The following is a 13,679-nucleotide window of genomic DNA, read 5'->3' as shown; positions in this document are numbered from 1 at the left end:
GATGTCTGTACCTACAGACTTCTGACAATAGAATGCGTAAATAATATCTTAATATCTTTTATTTTTAAAAAATCTGAGTTGTTGGAAACCTTTTATATTATTTTTTATTAATTATATTAATATTATTAAAAAAATATTAAATTTTTGCCCAGCTGTACCTTTAAAGGGCCACTAAACCCCCTGTTTTTTGCTGACTTTTTAGCTCAAATTTGAAAAAAGCCAAAAAAGAGGAAGTAGCACAGGGTGATGTATGGGTTTAGAGGCGGGGCAGGAGGGACAGCTGATTGGCTGAGTCTGACAGCAGTGTGCCCCTAATAGCTGTAAGGCGGTATTATTGATTTACCTATCTGCATATTGTGAAGTGGCTACATACCAAAGTACACGGACACATCATCCTCACCTGTAGCACAGTTGAACCTAAGAGGGAGCTGCAGAGGCAGAAATTACCACAATAACAGCGTTTTTTTAAAGGTTAGGAACGTTTATAAAAAATGTAAGTAAGTAAGGTATGTTTCATTACAAGAAAAGAAGGCATTACAGCTATTAATGGACAAAATATTTTATTAACAGTTTATGTGGCTTTATTGGTTCTGCCTTTTGTTTCCGCAACGTTCTGCAGGTTAGCAGTATGGGGAATAATTGGTCTTTACTCACTTGAGAGGTTTTTGAATGTTATGGGCTAGATGTGCTGTTCTGTTCCACTCACTTAACTCGATATATGTGTACATGCTCCAGGTTCTGACCCCAGAAGAGCTGGCGCTAGCGCAGCATGCCGTCGCTTTCGGCTGCATCAAATACGCCGACCTGTGCCACAATCGCATCAACGACTACGTCTTCTCCTTTGACAAGATGCTGGACGACAGGGGCAACACGGCAGCCTACCTTCTCTACGCCTTCACTCGCATCAGGTGAGCCCCCACCGGGGATCGATAGCCGCAGGCAGGGGGTCCGTGCTGGGAGTGGAGGCTGGATTGATTCCTGTGTGAGTGGGGAAAAGAGCAGTCTCACCAGGGGTGCTTGATGGACCTTGTCTAATCAATAGCTCTCGCAGACAGCAGAGTTTGTGCAGCCTTGCCAGTATCTGCCTGTTGTGTTGTAAATATAGAAGTGTGTGTGTGTGTAGGGTGATTTTGATAGGGCCTTCTGATAATGTCATATTGTGGTTATTTTATAGTAATTAACTATTCAAATGTTACTTATTAAGAGACCGCTTCAGTTTCTGAATCAGTTTCTCTCATTTTGCTATTTATAGGTATATATTTGAGTAAAATGAACATTTGTTGTTTTATTCTATAAACTACGGACAACATTTCTCCCAAATTCCAAATAAAAATATTGTCACTTAGAGCATTTATTTGCAGACAATGAGAAATGGCTGAAATAACAAAAAAGATGCAGAGCTTTCAGACCTCAAATAATGCAAAGAAAACAAGTTCATGTTCATAAAGTTTTAAGAGTCCAGAAATCAATATTTGGTAGAATAACCCTGGTTTTTAATCAGTTTTTATGCACCGTGGCATCTTATTCTCCTCCACCAGTCTTACACACTGCTTTTGGATAACTTTATGCCACTCCTGGTGCAAAAATTCAAGTAGTTTAACTTGGTTTGATGGCTTGTGATCTATCTTCCTCTTTATTATATTCCAGCTGTATTAAATTTGGTAAAATGAAAGAAATTCATCATTTAAGTGATCTTTTTTTTTTTTTTTTTTTTTGTTTCAAGAGTGAATAGAATATGAAGGCTATCCACTAAAAATGCTGCCGCTGCTTTAAAAAAGTCCTAGCATTAGAAGAAACAATGCAGTATGAATTCAGATGGACTAGCCTTGTTTTGGTAGAAATTATTCTAATTAGTTGTTTTATGTATGCAACCGAACAAAAAGTGCTTTTTGTGCCATGTTCATCCAAATAATTTAATTTGCCAAATATTCTCAGCATCCCCATTTCCCACAAATACCATGTGAAGAAATCAGGTTGCAGCTTTAGAATGGAGAACAATTTTATATATTTAAGTATTTGAATTTTTGTTAATCAGTCCCATTTTACTTAGTACTGGGCAAAATCCATACCACAGTAAAACTGATTATTGGTAAAAATGATAAATGAATTGACTTCCTTTTAAAATAAAAATCTATTAGAAACAGCCTGTCATTGTAGGAAAACAGTAGGGCTGGGCGATATAGTGCTAAAATAATGTCTGAATATTTCGGTTTATTTTTGCGATAATACTTTGGGCAATACGAAAAAAATACAATACGTATTTTATTAATTTCAAAAATACTAGTCGATCTAAAAAAAAACAGTATCATTGAAAAATTACTTTATTTCAGTTACTCAGGTCAAAATGTGAAACTCACGTATATAGATGTATTACACACAGAGTGATCTATTTTAAGCTTTTATTTCTTTTATTGTTGATTCTCAGAAAATTTGAATATTATACTAGAACAATTGGTACTCTTGGCAGTGTTGGCTGTGTGCCAAGTCCTGCTGCAAAATAAAATCTGCTCCACCGTAAAGGTTTTCAGCAGATGGAGGGGTAAGAGGGAAAGAGGGAAAACACTGCGTCAATAATTTAATTAATCAAATTGTTTGAGGTGAACTAGTATACTACTGCAACAAAAAAATATATGTTTTTTTCAAACATTAAGAAAAAACAAAAATCTGTAAACGTCAGTTACTTAAGAGTCTGATTTTGTGTTAAATATTAAAATTGTACCAAAATAAATAATGTACAATTAAAAACTATGTAACATAGCATAGCAAACATAACTTTACCACAAAACCTCAACAAAATCAAACACAAACGATTATACAAAAATACCCATAAAACTTAACTCCACAATACAGAATATATAGACAACTGTAACAAAACAAAAAGTTTGGTGAACATGAACTGAACTGAAAATCACTAAAATATTTTAACATAATGATTTTTTTTTTTTAAAGAAAAGCACTTTCATGACATTTATTTGTGATATTTTGACAGTTTATGAATATTTTCTGTCGATTATAATTAAGATTTTTAGTAACATAGTAATGTTTCTTATTAAACATGAAACATTTTTATCCAGTGCTTGAATAGAAATCCTCAAGATTTAGTTGTGTAATATCAGGCAGAAACTTGATGAAAATCCTGGCCTGTTAAGGTTAATTTCTCAGCATTACTGTACCGTGTTCAGACAGTATTTGGCAGTTAGCAGAGAAGCAGTTGTTAATAAAGCTCCACTCAGGTTCTGCAGGGCTGTAGCTGAGTTCTCACAGAGCCGCTGGTCAAGAGCTCGCCTTCTACTTTCTGCAATCATGATTTCACTGAGTAGTGAGTGGAAATATTATAAATCAGGCGGATGAGAAAAAGCCTGAGGGTCACTGCGTACTGAGTGTGTGTGCTAACCTACTGTCACAGCAACATATTAAGGCCAATTTATTCTTTCGTGTTGAATCTACAGGATGGAGAAATGTACAGAAATGTAACAATGCATCACTGTGCAGACTGAAGCAGCTGTGATTGGTTCACTTTGTTGTATTATTCTGTCTTTACCAATGTTTTTCTAACCTGTTGGAAGAACTGTAGGAACTCTAAGGTTCAGTTGGTTTAAGCATCTGCTCTGTGCAATTTTAGTTAACCCCTTAACAGGCCTTGGCCCATATAAGGGCCACAAGTGTAGATGAGACAAATCCCATTTTCTCTGCACTAAAATTAGTTATTTACATTCTGAATACTGAGTTCTGAACTTTGGAGATTCTTACAGGACACTGGTAGAAGCTGCTTGTTTTCTCTCTACTCCAATTAATAATAACAGATCAGTAACAGGAATCAACCCAAATCCTGCAATATTAAAAAACGATAGTCATAAAAAATAGACAATTGAATAAAAAAAATAAAAGGTTTGTAGGACATAAATTTCTTGATGTGTATTCAGGAAAATATTAATGTTATTCATTACAGTTCAGGAAAGTTCATTTTAACAGTTTGAAGATTTTCATCGAATTTGCTAAATATATTCTATTAAACTTGCAAGTATTAAGTATTGATTCTTATCAGACATGAAACCTTTTTATGTAATGATCACATAGATATCCTAAAGATATTGGCGTGTAGTCAGGCTAAAATTTGACGGAAATGCCTGCCTGTCAAGAGGTTAAAAGGACTATAGCGGTAAACTCCAATGAGTTGAAGAGTGTAATTTCATATGATGCCAGATCACCTTGAAAAATGTTGCGTTAATAAGGTTCTGCAACCTGGGGCCCTACCTTTTCCCAGACCTGACTATAGGGCTGCAACGATTAGTAGATGTAATCGACAATGTCGACTATAAAAAATTGTCAACGGCAAATTAAATTTTTGATGTGTACTTAACGTATGATCGAGTGAGTGAGTGAGTGAACTAGAGAGTGCGGGTGAGAAAAAAAAGTTAGGTTTCAGTGTAGGTGGATCTTGCAGCATGAGACAGATCTTGAGAGAGATAGGGAAAGAAACACACGCATGCAGTAAACACAAATCGAAACATTTATTATGTTGTGACTCCACAATAAAGAATATATATATATATATATATATATATATATCAGTTGAAGACATAAAAAAATAACGTCCAGCCTGTATGAATGTTTCCTATAATATACTTTGCAATTTTTAGGTTAATATATCTGTCAATATAATATATGTCAATATAAACTATCAAAATGTACTACACTATTGGTCTAGGGCCCTAAATATTTAACAGTCAGTGCACTGGATCGAGAGCCTCACCAGTACAAAGTACAAATTAAGGGCATGGCAAAAAATAATTGGGACTAATCGGCTAATCGAAAAATGAATCGTCAGATTAGTCAACTACTAAAATAGTCATTAGTTGCCGCCAACATGTACGCATTTTGCACAACGGTAGTATATTTTGACCTCCTAGTATGCTTGTATTGTTCCATGTTCTAAAGAATGCATAAAGTACAGAGACATTTCGGTCGTTACCTTTTTGGTATTAAATTCCTACCCTCGCGCTCTCTATCTCTCACTCTCACGCTCTCTCTCTCTCGCTCTCTCTCTCTCTCACTCACTCACTCACTCACTCATTCTTGCAATTCCTCTCTCAACTTCTCTTGCCTGAGATATTATATTCAGGGTACATACGGTCATGAAAAACCTGGAAAAGTCATGGAAATTTACTCTACAAATCTCTGTTTCAGTTTATCGATGGAGAAAATCTACTTTCAGCTACAAATACATCAGCTCAGAGTTAATTCAGTAATTTGACTCTACACAATGGAGCTCTGAGGAACTGACACACATTTTATTATTAACGATTGTGTGTCAATATTTCGTCTGCTTCATTTTAGATCTACTATAATCAGTTTTAATTATAGTTTTAGTTAATTTTTGATTTTATTGTCCATGTCTGCACTGATGTTTTAAAAATCGTATGGTCATGGAAATTTGCCTTAAAGGCATGGAAAAGTCATGAAAAAATCATGGAAATGTATTGGTTAAAAAGTGTATGAATGCTGTATATTAAACTAAAAAGGTTGATTTTATAAAATTCGTTTAAGGTTGGCAGGTCTGCTTCACTGAATTCACACCTTGGCCTGTTTCAGCAGGACGACGCTCGTCCGCGTACTGCTAGTGTTTTCATAAGAGCCTGCCTTGAAGACACAAACGCAAAATGCATCGCCCGACCTATCCCTGGCTGTAAATGTGATGGGTGCAATACTCCACCCCTACTGTTAAAATCAGTTAAAATCATCATGCATAAACATTAAAGTTGCATAGGATGGATTATTGCTGGACACCATTAGGAACATCTACAACTCGTTAAACATCTGTTACACACTGCATCTGTATGTGTGGCTAAACAAATATGACCAAAAGTTGCCCATATCCCCATATGGGCTTCTGGGGACAACTAGTTTTGCGAACATTACTTTGAAGATGACTGGATATCAAGAACTGAAGTATCAACATTGTAATAAGACTTGATAATAAAACATTATTATACAAAGTGGGATTTGAGATTGAAGAGTCCAGTTCTTTAGAAAACTTGTAATACAAGCTTGTCAGATTTTGGGCCAGCTGTTTCTAATACGCCTACGCGGGCGGTTGGTTAGAGGTTCCTCTGTGTTGGCACACTCGCCAGTGTGTGTGTGAGAATGTGTATCAGTGTGAAGTCACTGAAGAGCTTCTCAGGTCTCATTTGGTGTAGCAGCGTGCCTCTGTGCTCTGTCCCTCGCTGTCAGGCTCTTGGCATCATGGCAGGAGTTCAGAGCTTTGGAGTCATCACACCTTTTTTGTTCTGGCTGTAGGGGTACTCTCTGCATCGGCCCCCTGTCCTTTTTTCTTTTTCTATTCTGGAGACAGAGCCAGCATTTCGCTGCCACTTCACTCCCTGTAATGAATCAGTTCAGTGTGTGCTCTCTCTCTCTCTCTATCTTTCTCTCTCTCTTTTTCATGTGTCTAGTTCACTGCACTCCTGCCACTTCTATTCAGAGCTCATTTTTCTTCTAGGAAATATTAATGTGACTACCAGGGGGACCCAGCTCCTCAAGAAAGACTGACATGATCAAACTTTTTAGTTTTTAGTTATACTTTCATTCAGAGTCTGATCAGAAAAAAAAGCTTGTATTATAGGCTTTGAAATCTTGTTACATTTTCTAAACTTCCCAAATATTTCTTCTCAAATCCTTCCTATTTAAACATACATTGTATGTATTCCCAGTGTATGCTTGTGATGGTGATTGTGATGGTCGCAAATGGACTGAAATGAGCCGAGAACTTTAAACCTTTTCTGTCTGATGCAAAAAGCATCAGTATAATTTGCAAAGCATGTACACAGTACAAAGTGTTCTTTAAATATTGCTACACAAATAAGATGATTTAAGATGCTTCCGGCTAGTATTATCAGTGACTCATATCAGCAAATGCAAAAGGTTTTAAAGGTTTTTACATCTGTTGTAGGTTTGCTTTAGTGCAAATTAATTAACTAGTTCGTAAGTAGTTGTTGGTTTGGTTGGTTTTACACAGGGAAATACAAGTACAAGCAAATACAAGTGCTCCAAAATGCATCAAAACAAAAAGACCACTTAAAAATGATGAGTGTCTTTGATTTTACCAAATTAAAAACTTCTGGAATATATTCAAGAGGAAGATGGATGATTTCAAGCCATCAAACCAAGCTGAACTGCTTGAATTTTTGCACCAGGAGTAAAGGCATAAAGTTATCCAAAAGCAGTGTGTAAGACTGGTGGCGGAGAACATGCCAAGATGCATGAAAACTGTGATTTAAAAACCAGGGTTATTCCACCAAATATTGATTTCTGAACTCTCATTTTCTGCAAATAAATGCTCTAAATGACAATATTTTTATTTGGAATTTGGGAGAAATGTTGTCCGTAGTTTGTAGAATAAAACATCAATGTTCATTTTATTCAAACATATACTTATAAATAGCAAAATCTGATAAACTGAAGTGGTCTTTTAATTTTTTTCCAGAGCTGTATATATAATGCCACCTTGTTATCTGCAGGTCTATAGCCAGGCTGGCTAACATCAAGGAAGCCGCTCTGCGCAAAGCGGCCGAGACCTGCGAGATCGTCCTGGAGCACGAGAAGGAGTGGAAGCTGGGCAAGTGCATCCTGCGCTTCCCTGAGATCCTGCAGAAGATCCTGGATGACCTGCTGCTGCACACGCTGTGCGACTACCTCTACGAGCTGGCCACCACCTTCACAGAGTTTTATGACAGCTGCTACTGCGTGGAGAAGGACCGGCAGACAGGTGGGGCTCTCTGCATGGCTTTGAACCTGAGGGTTAGGGGTGTTTTTCTGCACAGTGGGCTGAGTCAGAATAATGGAATAATGACTGGTTTGAGAATATTGGCTCGCTAACATTTTGTCCTATGTAATATTTATTAGACTTGGAGCTGGCATTTTCTTCAAGCCTGAATTATCTAATGTTCTTAGGGAATTGGTTTTGAAACTTTTCAGACTTGATAACAATAAAAGCTCCCAAAGTACCACCTACAAGTTTTTTTCAGAGAAACATGTGTGCCAGACACATACTAGTGCATCTCAAAATATTAGAATATCATTGAAAAGTTGCTTTATTTCAGTAATTTATAATATATTTCATATATTATATAGATGTATTACACACAGAGTGATTTATTTTAAGTGTGTATTTATTTTATTGTTTATGATTATGACTTAAAGCCAATGGAAACCCAAAAGTCAGTATCTCAAAAAATTAGAATATTATGTAAGACCAACTGGTACTTTTTGCAATTGGTACTGCTGGAAAATGAAATCTTTATCTCCATAAAAGTTGTCAGCAGAGGGAAGCATGAAGTGCTGTTACATTTTCCAGGAAAACACTGCGCTGACTTTGGACTTGATAAAACACTGCTGGCAACTTGGAGATGGAGATGCAGATTTCATTTTCCAGCAGGACTTGGCATACTGCCCACAGTGACAAAAGTACCAATTGGTCTTATATAATATTCTAATTCTGGAGTCCTGCAGGGTTCTTTTGTAGGACCTATGAAACTGATGTTTTATTATTTATATTTATTAACTAATGTCTGGGTTTACATACAAGATCTAACAGAAAAAGCACTAAACACAAACAAATGTAAGATGTTTTTCATACATTTTTAATTTTTTTTTTACAATTGTGTAATTTGAATTGCCTAGCTTTATTACTTGTTATACTGTTTAATCTGTCATTTAATACTATATATTTATAAAATTATTATAAAAAATGTATAGTAACACTGAATACTTAACATTTTTAACGTCCCTGCACACACACCAAAGCACAATATCACTGCTATGGGATTCAAAATAGAACTAAATTGAATTGGAAATGAGTGGATTTTAGTTTTTTTTTTTGTTGTTTTTTTTTTGTTTGTTTCCAAGCTATATTTCTCGCCGACACTTGATGACAGGTAGAGGTGACGTTATTTTAGCGTGTAGTGATATCCTTTTTCATTAAAGAGTATCAAGGATATCATCTTTGCTAAAAAACAAACAAACAAACAAAAAAAAAGCACTGACCTAACTGTATGTTTCATTACAGTTGTGTGTAACTATTGCAGTTTAATTGGATGATGTGCAAACCTTACCACTAATGCACTACATTGAAGGCACTGTACTGCTTACATAGGTGAAGCCTTGCTGCTTAAACCTTAGTTAGGAAGCCTAGAGCAATGCATAGCCGTGGTGCTAACTGCTGTTCTGGGCTGGATTACTTGTAGATAGTTGATGATAGGTTGATATCATTGGGGTGCTTAGCTCAGATACATCTTTTTGTTTTATACAGTATCGGTATTGATATCTGCACCTTATTCTTAATTTAAGTTATGAAACTCAGAATACTCAGAAGTGTGTAGTTACCCAGTACAGCACATTAAAATATTAAAGTCTTGAAAGTGAATAGGCATTTAATAAGCATTTATTTAAAAAATTGCAGTTGTTAAAAATTTGAGGAAGCCCTTAATAGTACACATGCATTCATAGTGCTGTCGTCAGACTTGTAGTCTTGCATTATCACAGCACCATGTTGGAGGTAATGGTGTAACTCATTTAAAAACACCTGATTCAACTCATCAGCTCATTAGGAAGACCTTTGTGAGTTGAGTTCATTGTGTTAAACGAGAGAAAACGCTAATGTCTGCAGACCTCTGCTAAGAACTCAGCAAGATCCACCTGTCTATAGAGACGAGTCTAGAAAAGGATGGTATATCTCTATTATATAACGCCATTAGTAAATTAAATAGCACAATGACCTTAATGTACAGATGCCTTTTTCTGTCCATTAGGTGTTCATGAAGGAACACTGTGTTTTTAATGTGAAGAATCGACTGAGATTCAAGTTCAATATCCTGTTCCGAAGCCCTGCATGCTATTGGACTTACTACAGTGTCCCCCCCCCCCCCCCCCCCGTCATAATTACATTTCCTCGTTAAGAGCTGGTTACACAGACTCTGATGAAGCTAGCTCTTCTCGGATTAAATAGCTCTTTTAATACAGACTAATGAAAAGTGGGTTTCACAAAAGAGATTAGAAGCACTCGTGGGCTGTGACTAGTCATGATTGAAAAAGTTGCTCTGAAAAGTGTGGTGATTGGAGGCTTCTGAACTTTGGGGTGATGTGATCTATTGTTTGACAAAGGGATTGAGGAGCTGTGATATAATGCAAGCTGCCCATTGAATTAAAATAGAGATCAGTGTGGAACACTCAAGCTAGGAGTGGAAGGTAGTGGATGTGTGGACAAAATGGCAGAAACAAAACACCAAAAAAACACAGGGCCCTATTTTAGAGTTATATAGCACACCGTTCATTTGAGCATTGTGCAGCTTAATTTAGGGCGTGTCTGTGAGTCTTTGGTACCATGAGGGTGCAAAAATACACCTTGCGCAGCATGAAATGCAGAAGTTCTCTTAATTAATCATTGGTTTATTTCACTTTACGCCCAAAACACACCAATCAGTGTGCCAGCCCAGTGCACTCTGACTTTGGCGCGTTGTTATCTTAACAGTGCTGCACTTTTGCGAAGCTCAGCAGAGGATTCTGACCTGCGCGTTCATGCTGTGAAGGAAAAAGTAATGTTATTTTATTCTCTATTCAGTTTATTGTTTATTTAATGAGCAGTATAAGCGGCTGTATATGCGCTGGGGGTGTGCCTTGGGCACAGCGTTACCTGCATAGCTAAGACAGGATTGCGCGGTTGACTGTTGTCAGGGTTTCAATCAGTCAGTGGCGCAAGGCGTGAAAATAGACGGAGTTGACAGGGTGTAAGATAGCAACGAGCACCGTGACACGCCTTGGGTAGGGTGTACAATGGGGCCCACAGTTTTTTACATTTACTTTGACTTTTTCTGCATTTGCAAACAATATGAACCAAGATTTCATTTCATTTGCTAATATACTCTACATCCATCTACTTGGGAATTCCATCTCTAAAACAATTTCCACTATGTAATGTTGTCAGTAACACTTGTTTGTCGTCAAGGATACCAATCAAAGAAGTGTTTCAGGTGTTATTGTGTTCCGTTTTTTCCTGCAAGCACAAGTTAAGATCAACGGTATGGAGTACCGTATTTTTTTGCACTATAAGGCACTCTGGATTATAAGGAGCCAGGGCGATATTAGCTAGCAGTTCATCCCACGTAGCTTGTTTTAACACAGTGAACACATAGGCTACGGTCTACACTGTGTTCCAAATTATTATGCAAATAATATTTTCTCAGATTTTCTAAAATTACCTATATGAATTGCAGTCATTGTAATTTTCTAGTCATCATCAATTAGAGTACAATTGAAAGGTTTTTGAACAAACTGCCAATGATAACAGTATATTTAAAAAAATAATAAAATGCTCAAAATGCACTCAAAATGCATGTTCCAAATTATTACGCACAGCAGAGTTTTCAACCTTTTTATTTTTATAAAGAACAAAAAAACTGTATTTTGTGAAATTATAAGCATTAGCAGGTTATTACAAACTGAAATCAAACAGTTTTCCAGTCAAAACTTTATTCTAGGTGATGTTACATTTGCACATAGGACCCCTTGTTCGAAAGGATCTTCTGAACTCTCTCGTCCATTGAATTTGTCAAGTTTTGGATGGTATCTGCTTCAATTCTTTTGCATGAGGACAGAATACCCTCCCAGAGCTGTTGCTTCGATGTGAACTGCCTCCCACCCTCATAGACACTCCTTTTGATGATGCTCCAGAGGTTCTCAATGGGGTTGAGGTCAGGGGAGCATGGGGGCCACACCATAAGTTTGTCCCCTTTAATGCCCATAGCAGCCAGAGATGCAGATGTGTTCTTTGCAGCATGAGACGGTGCATTATCATGCATGAAAATGATCTTGCTGCGGAATGCACGGTTCTTCTTCTTGAACCATGGCAGGAAGTTCTGTTTGAGAAACTCCACATACATTATGGAGGTCATTTTTACCCCTTCAGGGATCCTAAAGGGCCCGACAATCTCTCTCCCCATGATTCCAGCCCAAAACATTACTCCACCTCCTCCTTGTTGGCGCCGTAGCCTTGTTTGCATGGGGTGTCCATCAACCAGCCATCCACCACTCCATCCATCTGGACCATCGAGCGTTGCACGGCACTCATCGGTGAACAAAACAGTTTTAAAGTCAGTCTTCATATATTGTTTGGCCCACTGGAGCCGTTTCTGCTTGTGTGCAGTGAATAGAGGAGGTCGACAGGATGGCTTACGCACAGCTGCAAACCTCTGAAGGACCCTGCACCTTGTTGTTCGGGGGACGTTGGAGGCACCAGCAGCTTCAAAAACTTGTCTGCTGCTATGACAAGGCATTTTTACAGCTGCTCTTTTTACCTGACGTAATTGCCTGTTGGAAAGAGTCCTCAATTTTCCCTTGTCAGCACGCACACGTGTGTGCTCTGAATCAGCTACATACTTCTTGATTGTGCGATGATCACGATGAAGTGTCTTGGCAATGTTGATTGTAGTCATGCCTTGACCTAAACACTCCACAATTTGTTGCTTCTCAGCAGCCGACACATCCTTTTTCTTTCCCATTTTGGCTGAAAATGTAGGCTGCTTAATAATGTGGGACAGCCTTCTTAAGTAGTCTTGCCTTTAATTGGACACACCTACCAAATTAATTAGCACAGGTGTCTGCAATTGCTTTCAGTGATACAAAGAGCCCTGTCACACATCACCATCAATGAGTTTAGCTGACAAACAAAAAAAATCTTACCTTACACACCTAAACACTTTTTGCATAATAATTTGGAACACAGTGTATAACACCCACTTCTGTTAGCAGCTAATGCTATTACTGCTCCATCCTTGGTGCTGGAGAACTAAAATAAAACTCCTGTATAACACTGTACTTCAGCCGAGTGGCTTTACTACTCCTTACAACCTGACTGGTAGAATTCATACATAAGGCACAGTGAATAATAAGGCGCACTGACAATTTTTTACAGCCATTTCTTTGTAATATGTGCAGCATGTGATTTTGCATTCTCTTGTTAAACAATGCATGACTATCCCTTAAAGAGGCATCATATGATGTTCTAAGACCTCAGTGTTCTGTTTTTCCATTATTGCTGCCATCAAAGATGTTACTGACACAACCATACCATGACCTGTTGCTGATAACAGTCTGGATGGTCCTTTTTGTCTTTGATCCAGAGCTTATGGTGTCCATTTCTTCCAAAAAAAAAAAAAGATTAATAAATAAATCAAAAATCTAGAATACAGATTCATTACTGTGGGATGGTCCATCACAGATGCCTCCGAGCCCAGAGAAGTTAATACTTTGTATGCGTATGCTTTTAGACACGGTTAACATAAAGGTAGGCCATATCGTATCGTATGCGATAATATCACCAACATTTTTGAATATCGTGAATGATATTCTACCCTGAAATATCGTGCCATAACACTCACCACTTATCACATCCGGGTACTAGTTTTTAGGCTGTTTTAAGCAAAAGAAAAATACACACATTTCTAATTTCCTATTAAATATCTACTAGAGAGAGATTATATCTGCTCAGTATCACTTATTGTACTTTAATCCTGGACGTAAGGAGATATTTGGAGTGCATTATTATTAGTAGCTTAATGACATTCTGAATCACTTCTGTTACAAATCTGCTAAAATTCTTGTTTTTTTATATCTCAGTTAGGGGTGTG

At 37.4% G+C, this 13,679-nt stretch overlaps 1 protein-coding gene across 1 annotated transcript in view; it reads left to right on the top strand.

Moving 5' to 3' along the window:
• The window catches only part of rars1 (arginyl-tRNA synthetase 1), a 44,111-nt gene that overhangs the window by 28,647 nt on the left and 1,785 nt on the right, over positions 1 to 13,679 (top strand). The window contains exons 13-14 of the mRNA XM_022676250.2: positions 736 to 908; positions 7,518 to 7,765. Of these exons, the coding sequence (XP_022531971.2) occupies positions 736 to 908; positions 7,518 to 7,765 (421 nt within the window). The remainder of the gene's footprint in view (positions 1 to 735; positions 909 to 7,517; positions 7,766 to 13,679) is intronic.

The sequence above is a fragment of the Astyanax mexicanus genome, chromosome 17, assembly GCF_023375975.1.
Source record: "Astyanax mexicanus isolate ESR-SI-001 chromosome 17, AstMex3_surface, whole genome shotgun sequence".
Lineage (NCBI taxonomy): Eukaryota > Metazoa > Chordata > Actinopteri > Characiformes > Acestrorhamphidae > Astyanax > Astyanax mexicanus.
The sequence above is the reverse complement of the archived record's forward strand: the minus strand, read 5'-3'. Positions and strand labels throughout refer to the sequence as shown.